Below are 17,320 nucleotides of genomic sequence, written 5' to 3'. Positions count from 1 at the left end.
AGTAGCAGGACATCAGCATGATCCCACAACAATTCTGTTGCCAAATGTAAATATAAATGTGGTGCATCATAAGTACTTTTATTTCAGAGAAGTGAAATAATACAAGGACTGTAACACAAACACAAGTGTTGAACATGTGATTGCTGGCCTCTCCCATCCTAAACAGGTAATTCTGGAGTTTCATTCCAACAGAACGGTCCACACTAGCTCAAGTCATCCTCATCAGATCGGTTATGCGATTTGACACAGCCACTTTAATTATGGTTAACCACTACTCATTTGCATTGTATTTAAAATACATGAATACCATGTTACTGACATTACTGTAGATAAGGGGTGGATGATAGATAAGAACACGTTGCTGATCTGCCAGAGAAATAATAATCTCAAAGGCACATTCTATCCAACGCTCTACTGCAAAATTATGCAAACTTATTGAAATCTAGACTAAACCATGATTGGTTAGTACTATGGTTGTCACAGTAACCGGTGTAGCGGTAAACACCAGTAAAAAAGTTGACAATAATAATAACCGTCTTGTTTTTAAATAAATATATTATCTCGGTGGATTACCGTGGCTGCGGTGTAGGCGCGGTGACCCTTACCAGCCACCGTATCATCTGCTGAAGTTGCCGGTGTTCCGGGAATTTCTCCTACCCTGTAAACCGTCCAACCCGTTGTTACTGAGCATGTGCGCGCATGCGCACAACACATAAAGGGAATGCTACTCCGCTGTCATATTTGCAGGAAAATAGATAAGTAGATTAGTACTTTTTATTGACGTTGATACTTGATTTTTTGGGTTAGGATTATGGTTAGTGTCATGTAAAACACCGTAAAATTGTCCTACGGGTAGGACGTTTTGCCAAAGTAGGACGTTTTCTCAGAACACCGGCGGTACATGCGCACTTTGTTGTTTACAGCCAAAACTTTCTTAAAGCTAAAGCTGAAATAATGGCCAAAGGAGGTGACGGCAGCGCTCAGGACATTTATTATCCCTCAAAGAAGACAAAGTGGGAAGTATGGGCATTTTTTGGATATTTGAAGAATGCCGAGGGACAGTTGATAGAAGACGGCTATCCTGTTTGCAGCACGTGCAGAAAAAGTGTCTGTGAAAGGCAGCAACGCTTCACATCTCATGACACATCTGCGTGACCATCACCCGCAACTCTACAGTCAACGCAAGGCAAGCTAACGTTAGCGTTTTAGCTAAAATGCGTGATCCGAGGATTTGGGTTGAGGGAGAATGCAACGAGTCGCTATATAAAGCAGCCGCAGCGCCACTACCTGCATATAAACCGTGTCGCGGACACCGCCATGTTGAAATTATGCTATGCATTACGGGGCTCCCAGGGGCAGATAAGAGTTGGTCTCTCTCCGAGAATAATTATGAATTTAACAACGATTACTGCCTGATGCTATTTTCCCACATCTGCAAAGCTCACTGGAAGGACACAAACCGAGGACAATATTTACCTGATATAGGGTTTATTACTCAAGTAAGGGTAAAAAAAAAGTATCTGATTAGAAGGCTACTTGAGTACTGAGTATCATCTGATCTAATACTTTTAAAATGATGACATCAAACAGAAAAAAATAAGAAGTTATGGGCAAATATTGGTATTTTAAAGACTAAAGGAGAAAAATGTAAACAAATAAACAACATAATTACAAAATATCAAATTTTAGGCAAAAAAAAAAAACGAGGACAATATTTTCCTGATATACAGGGTTTATTTAGTTGTCTGAAAATGTAACGTGTTTAAAAGAAAATACTGAGATAATACCAAAAACCGTGATAATTTTGGTCACAATAACCGTGAGGTTAAATTTTCACACCGTGAAAACCCTAGTTAGTAATGCTGCAGTAAGAAGGTCTTGGGTTTGATTCCCTGCCAGGGTATTCTCTGGGTGATCTGGGTTCTTCATATAGACCAAAAGCGTGGGAACTCGGAGTTTGCCACAGGTGTGAATGTGTGTATAAATGAATGGCAGACTTTGAGTGAGTTTGTGACTGGCAACCTGTCCAAAGTTTTGCTCACTGAACACTGAAGATGGGAACCAGTGAACCACAACTATCCCTAAATTAGGGTCATAATTTTACAGTGAAAAGTTCATGAAACATTTTTTATTCCCATTTTCATATGCCTACTGAAAATCCTTTCTTTGTCATTCCCTGGAAGAGATAGGAAAACAAGCTCATTGGTTTAGCCTCTTCAGACACATGTTTGCTTAGCCAACACTAACTAATGATGGTGGAAATCAGAATAATTGTATACACAGGTTTCTATCCTGCCCTTTTTTAGCCTTTAGGGGTTTTAATGCAAACCTAAATATTTCAGTTTAAGCCTTTAAGCAGGTTATCGTCAATAAAACAGGTTTTAAAGAAGCTGATATTAGACAACAGAGGTTTTCCTACATTTCTGTTTTGTCATCTTTGACAGTTTTCTTTTAAACGATCTTTTATACTCCAGTAAGTCTCACTCTATGAGCTGCAGACACTGTGGTTTATTCTGAATTCCAAAGGCAGTAAAATATCCTAATTTAGTTAATTGACCTTGAAAAGCTGAGATGGCCTAGTCTGGCTCCTGCTGGGCTATCTGGCCTACAGAACTGAATTTCTGGGAAGGAACTTGGTGATGTCACCCTGAATTTGCATGGCAGTATCACCAAGGCCACTGAGTTGATTAAGAAACCAACTTAACATTATCTCAGTGTTTGTTGTCATATTCCAGTGCCCTGGCAGCAAATGACTTTGACCAATGGGTGTGGTTGAAACTCCTAAACACAGGTTGCCAAAGCCTGAAGACTTAAATCCAGGACCTGCTTGGGCTCATCATGAGGAGCCATGTTTGTGTCCTTTGTACTCTCCAGGTAAAAGTTTACACATATGAAGAGGGTTCCGTAATTAAACCTGCCTCTGGGCCATTTAAACCTCTCCTTGTGAAATATTTACTTGTAGGCTTTACAAAATAAAAATAACAGTAACATTTTGATCATATTTGGGACCAAAGCTGACAAAGTTCAACCATCCTGAGACTAAATAAAATCCCACGATGAAACTTTACCACTTTTACATTTGCTGCATTTCACATCACTCACGGTTCATCTTTCTGTCAACTACTGGACAATCTGAGATGGAATAATTTTAGGTCGAAAATTATAGTTCATCCCAACTATATGGGATGGACTGGAAACCAGTGTTGCGTGCTGGGAGCTGTGGGTTAAAACATCCCCAGAGACGGCTGTCATGTCAGAGCTCGGCTGGCCTGATAAGGGAGGCCTACAGGAGGACAGGCATGCCCGCAGTGAGAAGAAACGATGACATGTGTCACACACACACACACACACACACACACACACACACACACACACACACACACACACACACACACACACACACACACACACACACACACACACACACACACACACACACACACACACACACCGATCGCACTGACAGCGTCCTCTCCTCTCGTGCGCCTTTGTGCTAAAAACGCTGAACTACCCAAACACACTGCAGCTCCACACACGCGTGTACTTTAGCTACCACAAAAACACTTTGTTGGAAAACAAAAGCATGCATGTCTGACACAACCAACCCAGACGGTGTTTGAAGGCACCAACCAGGCCGTGAACCAACCTACCTGAACCGCCGTAGGACCTCGCCAACAGCCACCCGACACTCGCGCATATTTTTGATTTAGTGCTGTCATACAGATCCAATGGCTTTATGTCTGGGACCACAAAAGTCTTCCTCACGGCAGGGGAGTCCACCATAGCGATCGTGGGAAATGTTGGAAATCTATGTTGGCAAAAAAAGGTGGTAGACGCTTGTATAAAGAAAAAAAAAATCAAGCAACCATTGTTTTTGACGAGTATCCCACACGACCGCAGCAGCAGGGTTGGGAACACGGATGTGGTTTCAGGTTTTCCTCGGGAAAAAAAATATCCGGCCCGGTCCTGCCTGCGCTCAAGCCTGCTAATGTGTGTTTTCAGAAACGAATGGTCCGCTCAGCTGCACCTTACAGCCAAATAAAGGTACGATCCGCAAGCTTGCTACGGAAAACCGGAGCATTCCCACTTATTTTCCCCCTATTCGCCCGCATTGCTGTTGTCACTTCTCCGATCACAGCTCCGCTTCGGTCCAGTCTGAGTGACGGCCAGGCGCTCCACACTCGCGCCACTCTGTCAACCCACCATCCAATCACGATTGAGCCTGAGCACAGAGGGCGGGACTTCCCCGTGGACGCCGACAGCAGGTACAGGTGGGGCCTGAACTAGGCTACAGGTGCATCTCGTATGTAGGGATGGACTGGATACGTCTAAGTACTGGAAGTTTACAAATATTTCACTAAGGTAAACATAGCTGTGTTTTTAAAAGCTGTATAACTGCCAGTACCAAATCATTTTGGGTATCAAAACACCTAACTACAGATCAAATAGAAACCAACTTGTCTAGTTGTTGATGAATTTAGAAGCTCCAGTAACTATAGCTAGAATAATGTTGGCTGCCACTTTAATAACCTGTGCTCTGAACTAGATGTTTCAGTTGTACTCAACATTCGAAATAGCAAAGGTGACGGCAGAGGACCTTTTCCATGTAATGTTTCCTAAAACATGCAAAGGTATGCAAAATAAAACTGTGGAGTTGTTTATACGCATTCTGTGAGTGATGACCTAATATGTTTGCTTCTAATGAGATGGCCTCAGAAGCCATTTTCCAGATAAAAAAAAAAACAGAGCACCTCCTCACATGATCCTCAAAATTGCTTGAGCTCAGTAAGTGGTTCACTGCCATAACTTTGTAAGAGGATTACCTCTCAGCTATTTTAATCTAATCAGAAAGAAGCAATTATTTCTCATTTGAACATTAAATTCAGTTTGAGTCATAAGTTGAGGTAGTAACCTAAACTACTCATATTGGACCCTTTAAATGTGAGGAATGTTGATTACCAAAAAACACTGGTGTCTGGGTTAAATGGCAACCTTAGCCTAATCACATTTTAAAAGCACTAAATCAGAGCACAGACATCTGCACAGGTTATGTTCAATATTAGAATTTCCTGATTATACACACCTCTCATTTAATACTATGAACTGATTAAACAAAACTGTTACATGAAAAGTTATATTTATTCAACAGTTTGACTTTTATTGGGAAACATTTCAGACAACTATAAATGTTTGGTACTAAACCCATCAAAGTCAGGCATTGGATGTCAAAACGATGTTCTTTCACTAGGACAGTTTTTCTTCTAAGACCCGCCCCCAAAAAACCCCTAAAGATTTATCACAATTACTTGTTTAAGAAAATGTTTAAAAATGTCAGACTACACAATAAGGTTTAGTTAGCACACAACTGTACATAACATCCAAAGGCTCATACTTTAATTTCGGTGACACCATGTGGCCAAAACATTTACTGAGTTATAGGAGTTCACTGTTCAACTGCTGTTTGCCGTTTGTGTTTCTGTGTCAAAACAATAAAAATAAAAACACGGTCCTTTTTCTAAACAAGTTACTGAAAGACCACGGGAGAAACAGTAGTCCTGATTTAGCAAAAATCGAGTGCGTTATCATTCAGTCGTCCTTCAGTCCTCCAAAAACTGCTGTTGGCACACTCTTCTGCTCAAGTTGTACCTCTGTAATGTTCAAAATCACAAGACAGATGCAATTTAATGAGAAAACACATCAACAAAAATATTAAACAAGCAATCTTCCCCGTTTTACTTGGCTGAACCCTCACCTTCTGGTCCTTGATCCTCATCCTCGTCATCCTCGTCAATGTTTATCTCATCAGGATTGGCTTGTTTGGCGAGCTCAGCTAACTCACTGCGCGTTGTGTCACTTCTGTGTAAGCGGATAAGAAATGTAGGATGTTGTTTCTTCAAGACAAGGTCTTACATTCCTTGAGATATCCTGTGATCAATTTCAAAATCACTAAGAGTCACAAACCTGACAAATAGAATCTTCTCCTTGGGTTTTGGTTTGTCTTGCTCAGCCTCAGCAGCAAGTTGCTTTGCTTTCTGCTCCAACATTTTCATGTCATCTATTCCCATCTGGCCAGGCGCAAGATCGGAAACTGAAACCACAAATTATTAGTGGGCAAAACAGAAACATTGGTATAAAATTTTATTTTTTATGGTATACCAAGGTATTTCATTAAGAGAATGGACAAATATGGTGCATGATAAATGACCTGCACTTGTCAGAGGACTCCAAAGTGCTTTTTCTGTGGCCGTCTCCAAGTTTAGGTCTTCCACCACCTCTCTTACCCATGGTGTCCCACAAGGTTCTGTGCGGGGGCCTCTGCTCTTCCTCCTCTATCTGCTTCCTCTTCAGCACATCCTAAGCTCCTTCAAAGGAATCTCCTACCATCTTTATGCAGATGACATCCAACTGTACATCTCCTTTAAGCCCCATGAGATGTCTAAGCTGCAGCTGTTACACACCTGCTTAGACTCTATCAAAACCTGGATGGCTGGGAGCTTTCTTCAGCTGAATGAAGATAAGACTGGGATCCTCATCTGTGCCCCAGACAAGCTGGTTCCCAAAGTCAGAGACTCTCTTGGTCAGCTTGCCTGTCACAATAAACCTTCCGTCAGGAATCTTGGTGTGACCTTTGACCCAGCTCTCACCCTGGATTCTCATGTCAGTTCTCTTTTTCGCTCTTCCTTCTTCCATCTCAGGAACATTGCTAAGCTGAGTCCCATTCTATCCCGCTCTGAACTTGAGACAGTTCTCCACACCTTCATCTCCTCACGCTTAGACTACTGCAACTCTCTTTTCACGTGTCTGAGCAGAACCTCCCTGAACCGTCTACAGGTGGTTCAGAACACCTGTGCTCGGCTTCTGACCAAGTCCTCCAAACACACCCACATCACCCCGCTTCTCCTCCAGCTTCACTGGCTGCCAGTCAACTTCAGGGTTCATTTCAAGATCCTGGTTCTGGTCTATAGGGCCTTACATGGACAAGCACCATCTTACATTGGTGATCTTCTTAGTCCCTACACCCCCAGCAGGTCCCTGAGGTCCAGTGATCAAAGCCTACTGGTTGTGCAGCACCAGGCTAAAGGTCAAAGGTGACAGATCATCTGCTGCTGTGGCCCCCAGACTCTGGACCTCTCTCCCCCTGAGCCTGAGATCAGTGGACTCAGTGGTCTCCTTTAAAAAGCAGCTGAAGACTCACTTGTTCAAGCTGGCTTTTGTATGACCTTCTTCACCTCTCTCTCTTTATTCTGCTCTCCCCACCTATTCCACCTTCCTCAGGATCCACTGATTTCCCTATTTCCAATTATCTCTCTCTTTCTTAACCTTTTTTAATCACAATAGTCTATTTTTGCACATTTTAAATATATTTTTAAACATTTTCAAAATGCTTTTTTATATTTTTACATCTTTTGTTTTTGTGAAGCGCCTCGTGATTTTTATCTTGAGGCGCTATAGAAATGATATTTTCTTCTTCTTCTTCTTTAAACTAATGATTATCCATTCAATGGTGGTGGTGAGCTACAATGTAGCCACAGCTGCCCGTTGAGCACACTGACTGCGCGGTGCTGCTGTACACAGGCACCGCGAGTCCTTCCGATCACCACCAGCAGGCAAGGACGGTGAAACGTCTTGCCAAAGAACACAACAGCAGAATTTCCTGCAGGGAGCTGGAACTGATCCAACAATCCTCTGATTACTTACCTCCTGAGCTACTGCTGCCCCTGCATGCCATAATGTCAATGCTTCAATATCTAATTTAGCCTACAAAATGCATCGCAGTGCTTAGTATGAAAACAGGATGAACCTTCCTTTGAATTTTGTGGTCTTACCAGTGCCAGTGGAGCTGGTGGTAGCTTTCAGCATCTGAGATGACATAAAATTGACCTGGGTGTTGTAGGTGGCCTGAACACTGCGTTTGATCCTCAACATCTCTCTAATGGTGTCTTCATTTCCATGACGGATCTCAAACTCTTTCCAGGTCTGCCAGAAATTAGCTGTCACCTAATGGAAAAAACAAAAACCACAACAAATATAGGAAAACTAACAGAAAACCAGCCCACATCGTTCAAAGACTGCCATTTTGTTGAGGTTAAGGTGAGTAAAGAGGCGACGCTCACCCTTGGGTCACAGATCTGAGAGCAGTAGGAGTAGATGGCTCTGCCCCGATCAATCTCACCAAGTTTGCTCTCCATGTCAGCAAATCGCAGGCACATATCCCTTGCATGCTCATCAGGAAGGACCTGGGTGAATTTAAATTTTATTCCAAATTTGTCGTTGCAGCATAAAGAGTCAGAGTTGAACATAAAAAGGATTATGACCCTTGTAATTTTGACAAGAATTTTTAGACAAAAGACTAAATGCAGCTGTAAGTTATAGGAAGAACAGAACTCTACCTCAATGGCCTTCTGGTAAATGGCTCTGGTATACGTAACACCATAAATTTCAGCTGCCCTTTTAATGTAGATATTAAACATGTGGTGTCTCTCTTCTGTTTCCACAGCCTGCGTGGCTCTTTCATAGACAGCCATGGCGTGCCGAGCCAATCCATACTCCTCTTCCAGTTTGGCGTACAACAAATAAATGGCTGCACAGAAAAAGTGTTTCAGTACATTTTACAGATGGTTCTCACACACCTACATTCTTGGTTGAATTTTATTTTGAAACAAATATTTACTCTTGGCAAATTTGGCAGGGCAGCCATCCAGGGCTTGTTCAAATAAATCTCGAGCTCTCTCCAACTTCTTTCCTCCATAACGATCAATGAACTTGGTGAGATAGGTGTTCCAGATGTCATAAACATTTGGCCACTTGAAGAGAGCAATCCCTCGCTCGTACGCCTTGGAGGAGCATAAAAATAAGAAATCAGATGCGTACTAGGGCTGAATGATTCTGGAAAGTTATATAATTGCAATTTGTTTCTTCTATATTGGAATTGCAATTTAATTCACGATTATTTTCTCAAGGGAATTTTCTTATATTTTTCAACTAAGGGAGCAAAGAAAATCTATGTAACTTGTATGTGTTTATGTATTTGTAGACAAATAAACTTGTTGATATGATATGTAGATACATAAACTTGATTATATTCAGTACAAGTAAAGACTTAGTGTTGTATTTGAAGGTGCAATCCTTTGCAGCCAGGAGCACATCCTTTGAAGGAGCATAGGTATTAGCATCAACTGTGAATATTAATTTGCAGAAAAGAAGTGTGTCCCATTTATAATTCCATCTTTTAGTTCTTTTTAAAACAGAAAGGTTTTATTTACCTGCAACGTTTCGTTTGCGGCTGCAAACTTCATCAGGCTGACGCTCCATCAACATCAGCCTGATGAAGTTTGCAGCCGCAAACGAAACGTTGCAGGTAAATAAAACCTTTCTGTGTTTTAAAAAGAACTAAAAGATGGAATTAGAATTTCAACACAGCAAGAACACACCAAAGGTGCCCCATTTATTTTAGTCTTTTTGTGTTTAGTTTTTGACGTCTTGTCCTTGCAGAGCTTCCGTAGTTCAGTTACATCCATAGCTGCTAGCCAAAACTCAGTGGAGTTAAAGTCTCTTACGGTTTTCTAGCTTTACTAAAATATCTGTCTGTACTTATTTGATTGATGGCAGTTTTTACTTTTTATTAGACTCCAAATGTAATCATTTGGCACATTTCTAATTTGCCATTTGTAAGCATGTAATCGGCGATATTAGCATCCCTATGGGCTTTTCCATGTATATTAGCGTTGTGCTAACCACTCGCTACCAGTCAAATCGCAAGCTTTGCGATTAGAAAATCTCCTTTTGTCACATCGCAGTTTAATTGCATATGCAATTAATCGTTCAGCCCTTATGCATACAAACACAAAGATAGATGGAAGCATTGTGTAAAATTGTACTTTTAAAAATTTGTAAATGAAAAGTTTACCTTAAAGCTTTCTTCAAAGTAGTTGTGTTCTTCAAGGAACATGGCATAGTTGATGATGATTTGTGGAGTGGCAATGCGTAGATCAATAATACGGTCATATACTGCTTTTGTAGACTGAGGATTTCAAAGTAAAATAAAAAGCTAATTAAGCTTGGGAACAACCAATCTGAACCAGGGGTTATCTGCTGTTTGATTGTACAGGTTTGTTTACTATAATTTGCAATGGAAAACATGAAAAACGTACCTGGAAAGTGCCAAGACTCTCCTCCAAGTCTGCCAGCATAGACCAAACCTTCAAGGATTTGTAGACTCGGTTTTGGACGGGCTCAGACGAATCAAAGTACTCTGCCTTCTTTGATGGGATGGCTGTAGCTTTCTATTATGGATCATTAAAATGGAGACAAGCATACAAATGTACTCACTGTGTAGCAGTACCATGTCACAGATAAATCTAATCTGTGTTGACTATTGGGGGAAGTAATGTGCTCTATAAATCACCAGATTATTTCAAAGGTTTACTGTACTTATGTCTATTTTATCCTTTTATCAATGAGAACTTTCAATTAGTTATTGTGAAAGCTCAGATTTTTCAGAACCCCTTAAAGGGACTTTACGAAGTTTTGAATTTTTATGCTCGCGATTGCCCCCTCAGGCCAAAAGCGTAATGGCAGCTTCAATAGGAGGCTCGTGCACGAGGCACGCATGCTGTACGTGCACACTCCTTAACGAAAATAACAGCTGAGATAGTCCGTTGTGTGTGTGTGTGTGTGTGGCCCGGAGGACAGAGGACAGGAGAACGCGCAGCTAATTAATTAAATAATTTGGTTCTGTACCTTTCTCTTCAGCACAGCCGACAAAGGTTTAAGATGGGTCAGTCTTCCTGCATGCTCAGATCATGCCCTTCCCTTGCTTGAAAAATTGTTCCAAAATGAAAGTTGAACCCACATCTTTTTTACCTGTGGATTCAATGCCGTTCGGCGAGTCTCAAATAAAAATTTGGGCATCTTACTGTAAAAAAAAATAAACCATTAATGTAAAAAAGAAACTCTAAATCAACTATGTTCACATCCAGAATCGAACCCGGGTCTTCTGCACGAAAGCCCAAAGTCTTACTAGGCGAGCTAAACCGCCAGTGACGTCATCTGTATCTGTAACATTTATATTCTTGATGACAGCTGAAACAACGTTCAAAGAACGCTTCGGAGGGCTATGCCTGCACGTGAACGCGCATGAAGCAGCCTGCTCGACCCGAGCAGCTGTCTTTTTCTGTGATTTTAAAGAAAAATAGGCAATCACAGTAAAAATTCTACAGGACCAGGGCTTTGCAGGAGAATGTATTGAGAAGAAATTTATTATTTCTATACATGTTTTGGCTGTCAAACTTCCATAATGTCCCTTTAAAGAGAAAACCTGCAGTTTTGGCTTGCTTTTAGCACCCCTAAGAGTCTGTTATTAATCTGCTGTTTTAAAGGAAAATGTAATATACTACATCTTGTGTGTTTGTCTTTTTTAACACATTATTATTATTATTATTATTATTATTATGAGCTACTACAGCAATCAATTTCCCTCAGGGATTAATAAAGTATTTTTGAATTGAATTGAATTAATCGAACAGCTGAAATGTCTCCTCAGCCTTCATTAGTTTCTACGGGTGTGGTTCATCACTAAATCAAACTAATCAGTTGTGTTCAGGATCTAAAACATGCAGGAAACATGCTTGAACCAGACTGCAGCATGTCAGTTCCACATTACCAAGACTAAAGTGGGACCTAAAGGTTAGCAGCCAACTCTGAAGTTGCAAGTGCAATATACTGCTCACAGGGGGCAGTGGGGATCCAAGTGACACGTCATTAACCCAGTAAAGGGTCATTTTAACACATACTGTCACAAGAAAATAATTAAAAAATATAGAAATAAGTAACGCTTTAATTTCAAACTTTACACTATACACATGATTTTGTTTTAATCACACACGTTTACTAACATGAATTTAGTTTTGTGCATGATGTCTGAAGTTATGCAGAAAAATAACTTTTAAGCACTGTCAGTAATACTTAATCTGACAATCTTACATGCTTTTTCTACTGCCACCTAACCAGGTGCCTTAAGTGTGCTTGTTTCTTTCCTCCACCCTAGCTGATTGATGCAGGTCACCCACAGGGTTTCTACAGGTCTCATCCAGTTAAATTCAAGACTTTTTAAGACCTCGCTGGAACCCTGCACCCAGCTGAGTCTAATTTTGCGGGTTATCTCTCTGCTGTAAAGACCATTTACCTCTCCCCACTACTTTCTCCATGCACAAGAAGTGGGATCAAACTGAAGAGAAGATCCAATTCAATGTTTCGGTTTTCTTAGCTAGAAAACGTGATGAGGTTATCTGTAATTGTTATTATACGCACATTTTATTTTGTTATATATTTTTATATTTTACCATTCTAAAGCCTTGAGGTGAAAACGTTTGTTATATATTCCTCGTAGATAGAATCAAAATATAAAAAATAACACTAATAAAATGTGCTGTGACTTTGTTACCCTCAGTATGCGTAGTGCCTGATCATAGTTCTCGTGGCGAAGCTCCATTTCTCCATATTCACACCAGACTGCAGCTAGGTCATCTACCTGCTTGTAGTTCACTTTGGTAGCCTTCTCAAAGATCGTTCTAGCCTGTTAAAAGACAAATCAAATAATTAAACCACAAACATTTACCTTGAATTCAGGAGATCGATGTGTTACTTGTGGAAGAACCTCACTGGCTTACATCATCTAGTTGATCATTTTCCTCATAGAATTTTGCAAAAGAAACCCAGAGAGAGTGAGGCTTTCCAGTAGCCTTCATTGAATCCACTGTCTGAACAGCTTCTGTGTACGTGTTGATGATCTGCAGAGAAGAAGTTGTGCACATTACATTGTGGTTTCAGAAAATTGTTTTGCAGAAATGTGTACAGGAGAAAAACGTTACCTGCCGCGGGTTTCCGTCATAGAGTTTCACTCGCTTGTGCCACTCATGAACATTATGTGGGTTCTGCCTCAAAAGTACACTGTTCAGCAGAAGAGGACGCCGAGCTATCAGCTGCTCAAAGCGCGCCAATCTGAGCTCCAAGTCTATGTCATCTAGAGAACGGCAACACAAAGGCATTCATAAGAAGTGTGTTCTTGTCGATGTTCAATCTTTTTCACTCTTAATGAAAATGAACAAACCTTCCTCCTCCTGACCCATCTCGGCGGTAGTCTCCATTTTTGCAGCAATCATGCTCTCCTCAAATTGGGCATAGCTGTCAAACACTTGTGTGAAATCCCTGACTGTTACCACTGTGAGGATGGCTTCCTCATACACATCCCTTGCCTGAGAAAACAAATCGATCAGAAAAAGTTGAAATAGTTAAAAGAGTTAAATAACTGACTAAAACTAAACACACTACTTATGAATAGTGATTTATGAACATTAATGAACACTCTTCAGAGGAAACACACTTTCTCAAAGTGGCCACTTCGAATGTAATAGTCAGCTAAAGAGCACCAAAGCTTTCCAAGTTGGTCTGTGAAGCGTGTGAGACCTCCACGTATGATGGCTCCAACATTTAGAGAGGTCACTTTATCAGGATTCTGAGAGATCAGGTCACATAGCTCATGCCACAGCTGGAAAAACCAACAACAAAAACTACAAGTTAAATAAGGGCTGTGAGGGTTTTCTGTAAACTTATTGCGCACACACACACACACACACACACACACACACACACACACACACACACACACACACACACACACACACACACACACACACACACACACACACACACACACACACACACACACACACACGGTATTTAAAACGACAATAAAATCTTACCTGATAGTTGGACTTGCCCTCTTTGGACACAAAACTTTCATCATTAACAACTGCTGCTAGTCGCACTGCTGCTTCATCCAAGCGACCAACAGACTTTAAGTAGTCAATGTATTCTTCTGCATTCTCTGGAGAGAGCTACAAAAAAGAATGTCTATTTTGATTTATGTCAACAATGGGGTGACCATATTTCCATTTCCCAGAAAGAGGACAGGGGAACTGTGCCTACACTATGCCAAAGCTGTCAGAACACCTGGCTTAGAGCTAAAATTAATACGAGACTCCGCCAACAAAGTTGCTGCTTTAGTGCTATAATGCTATATTAATAGGGAATTATTAAACATCGCATTTACTACAGCATCATTACAGATTAGACAATCAGATCAATGAAAAACAAAGTCTGTCACAGACTCTGTGGAAACCTCCAGAGAATCCACAGTTAGTGGCTTTCAAACAGGTTTGTTACTGATGTATTATTGAAAATTTGGAAGAAGCAGACGAGACAGCATGTCCAATTTTGTTTATTCGTCAGACAACTTTAGAACATGTCCCTAATATCAGAGGTCTTTTTACTAACACTGTAAAATGAATACTCCTGGACAGGGTATGAATTACACAGAGGCTTTTGGGGGGGCCATGTGACATGGAGTGGGGGTGTTCTATTTTACATTGGCCCCCAAAAGGCCTTGAAATGGCCCTGGGTGTGGGACTGAGTTTTAAAGGTGATCTGAATAGTATTAAATATATACATATCATGTGCTTATAAATTACTGTTTTATACATAAGGGGGATAAATCTATCTACACTTTCCTTTACAAGCCTTGTTTGTTTTCTTGTTATATATTTGACTGTTTTTCTGTCCCGTCCGTCTCCGATATTCCTGTATCTCCTCAGTCCTCCTGAAAAACTGCTGCCTAGCTTCTTACTTTTTCACTTCATGAGTTTCTTTTGAACTAAGCAGATCAAGGAGATCTACTGGCCACAAAAAATAAAGGAACTGAAATCACCGGAGCACTGTGGCCGAACGCAGGACGCAGCTGCCTGGAGAGCAACCAGTGCTCTGCCGCTCTCCTTGTTCTCTGCTCAAAAGAATCCCCAGTATGCTGAGAGTTCATGTAAATAAGTAATGTAGGTAGAAACAAGATCTTTTTTGGGCTCTCCCTGGATATGTAAGATATCCAGCTCCTGCTTAATTCAAACCCTGCTCCTGGATGAAAAACTGGGCATTTTAATCAATATAGGAAACCACCCCATACAGAGTGAAAAGTGGACATGTCTGGGAAAATAGGTGATATAGTCACCCTAGTCAACAAATCTTTACCTAAAATTTGAAGTATAATCACATTTTCCTGTACCCAAAATAATCCTGATGAAGGCGACTGAATTAAAGTACACTATCGAAACAAAATGAAAAGTAAACCCAAAAGTAGTAGAGAAGCTCATCTTCAGCTGTTAACAGGCAAGACATGGGTTGAACCGATTGCCAGTCCATCACATAACATCTGCTTAACTTTTAAAAACAGAATTGTACAGTAGAATCTCACCTTGAGGTACCTCCGATAGACCCGGATGGCTGTCTCAGGTAGAGGCAGGTTACGGACAAAGCGAAGATATAATGGCCAGATGCGTGGATGCTGAGTAACAGGCAGGGCTCTCAGTGCACGGTCAAGTGTCCGTCGACTTCTAGTAATCTTGCACTGGGACACGAGGAACTGGCAGTAATCAAGCCATATCCTAGGCATCTAGATTAAGTAAAGATTGATTGGTTAGTTATAAAATACAACTCCCACCTGTGTTTACAGCTAAAATGTTTCTAATTGAGTCATCAGTACCTTGTGCATGAACACCAGTGCCCTTTCATGACAATTATTGACCTCTTCATACGTGGGCTCAGTTATACATTTCCCTTTGACTTGTTTCCTTCTCTCTCTCAGGTAATTGTACCACAGTTTATAGCTGTAAAGGTTAAGAAGTTGTTAACAAGAGATAGAACACAAGAACAGATTCAAGCTCAATGTCAGTGTATACAACTAAATACTTATGTTTATTTATTTGGCAGACGCTTTTATCCAAAGCGACTTACAATTTATAACCTACAGGGCATGTTGTGATCTTAAATGATGTTAAGTCACATTAGTAATGTTTGGTAAAGGTTCCAGCTTACTAAAAATCCCCAGATACATCGTTGCTCTTGGAAGTTGCAACGTGTGCTCACAGCGATTAAAATAACCTCAATGTTCATGTAACAACTTTTCTTTATGTTACCTTCCAGGTAGTTCCTTCAAAGCGCGCTCATATATCATGTTGAGGGTGGCTTTGGGTCCATTCTGTTTGAATTCAAGGTAACGCATCCAACACTTGACCGAGTACGGGTTCCTGATAATCTCCTCTTCATAAGGAAGGTCGTCATCCTCCTAAAGAGGGAAGCCGTAACGAATCACAAAACAGTGATTTTCTGTAAAGCTAACAAATGTAGCGCGAAAGCGCAGTATTTCTTCAACAGCATTCTACATGTATAGTACATTACGTGCTTCAGATAAACAATTACTAAAGCTACGTAACTCAAACATAAAAACGTTTGTTTGACTGCATATATTTCACGTTTTAATGGTAAATATGCCATGCTCTCTATCAGGCTAGCAATGCGTAAAAGTTATAGCTTGTTGTAACGAATACTAAAAATATGCTTTAGCGTGTAACTCACAAAGATAACATCCGCTTTTCCATTTATGGAAGGCATTACTTCGCAGAGAACTAAAACATATCCACTTTAAATAATCCTAACTTTAGAAAAGCTAAGCTAGTTTGTGGACTCGAAACGTGAAGCTCTTCGTAACTTCCGGTAACGAAATACGCACGCGCAACACAAAAGGACTACAACAACCATGAAGAACTACGAAGGTTAACATTCTTCTTCTTGTGTTTAATCGCGTTTAGTAAACGACTACCGCCACAGACTGGTAAATCGTGAGGATTACAACAGTAACTCCAAAAGCCGATAATGCAGAATTGCAGCACATCGCCCTCTACGGTATAACATTTCATATCCTTTAAACTTGAATAAATGAATGTTTGTTCTGATTTTACATTTCTATTACACTTTTTTATGCTTACAGATGATAATTCAAAATAAACCAAACCAAAACAAATAATAAATGATGATAATAAAGCAATAATTATAATATTTTTATTTAAATAAATAATTACATACAGAAAAAATAAATAGAGAAGAAAAAAACCTTTTGTACTTGCCTGAAGCCAAAGCTTTTTCGTGCTTATCTTGCATGATGCACTATCATGCTCAGATGTGCAATTGTAAAGCAAATATTATCATAATTTAATAAACAGTCAAAAATGAAATATTTACATTTCTTAGTTATTTTTTCTTTTATTATACAGAACTGTCAATTATTGCTGCTATGCAAAATCAAGTCAATGTGTTCAACATGGTGTAAAATAAAAATTCTAAACTAACTCAGCAAAGCTATCGTGAATTTTTTGCAGCAAGCAATTTAATGTAAAAGGTTTTGAAAGATTTTATATTAAAAAACAACAGTGTTGTC

At 40.2% G+C, this 17,320-nt stretch overlaps 2 protein-coding genes across 4 annotated transcripts in view; both read right to left on the bottom strand.

Annotated features, from left to right (window-relative positions):
* The window catches only part of camsap3 (calmodulin regulated spectrin-associated protein family, member 3), a 37,066-nt gene extending 33,145 nt beyond the window's left edge, over positions 1-3,921 (bottom strand). For all 3 annotated transcript variants that reach the window (XM_015948483.3, XM_015948485.3, XM_015948484.3), the window contains exon 1: positions 3,651-3,921. In XM_015948483.3, coding sequence (XP_015803969.1) covers positions 3,651-3,783 — 133 coding nt within the window. In that variant the 5' untranslated portion in view covers positions 3,784-3,921. The remainder of the gene's footprint in view (positions 1-3,650) is intronic.
* Positions 3,922-5,120: 1,199 nt separating this feature from the next.
* xab2 (XPA binding protein 2) lies at positions 5,121-16,620 on the bottom strand. Its single transcript, XM_015948482.3, has 19 exons — positions 16,462-16,620; positions 16,023-16,171; positions 15,590-15,713; positions 15,302-15,499; positions 13,761-13,895; positions 13,382-13,546; positions 13,109-13,253; positions 12,870-13,021; positions 12,669-12,788; positions 12,443-12,574; positions 10,152-10,283; positions 9,908-10,021; positions 8,672-8,834; positions 8,391-8,581; positions 8,115-8,237; positions 7,827-7,998; positions 5,962-6,088; positions 5,753-5,856; positions 5,121-5,648 (listed from the first exon to the last, which is right to left on the bottom strand). The coding sequence occupies exons 1-19, from the start codon at positions 16,495-16,497 to the stop codon at positions 5,587-5,589; spliced, it is 2,544 nt and encodes an 847-aa protein (XP_015803968.1). The 5' UTR covers positions 16,498-16,620; the 3' UTR covers positions 5,121-5,586.
* Between the last annotated feature and the right edge of the window lie 700 nt (positions 16,621-17,320).

This window comes from Nothobranchius furzeri, chromosome 5 (assembly GCF_043380555.1).
Source record: "Nothobranchius furzeri strain GRZ-AD chromosome 5, NfurGRZ-RIMD1, whole genome shotgun sequence".
Taxonomy (NCBI): domain Eukaryota; kingdom Metazoa; phylum Chordata; class Actinopteri; order Cyprinodontiformes; family Nothobranchiidae; genus Nothobranchius; species Nothobranchius furzeri.
Note: the sequence above shows the minus strand (reverse complement) of the source record. Positions and strands in the feature narration are given on the sequence as shown.

Bases quoted from the DNA above. Each gene is read 5' to 3' on its own strand.
- xab2 (XM_015948482.3), bottom strand. From the start codon at position 16,497: ATGCCTTCCATAAATGGAAAAGCGGATGTTATCTTT. The intron at 8,238-8,390 runs GTAGAGTTCTGT...AAATTCACCCAG, and splicing joins TTTACCAGAAGGCCATTGAG to GTCCTTCCTGATGAGCATGC. The intron at 6,089-7,826 runs GTAAGACCACAA...TTGTGGTTTCAG, and splicing joins CACCAGCTCCACTGGCACTG to TTTCCGATCTTGCGCCTGGC.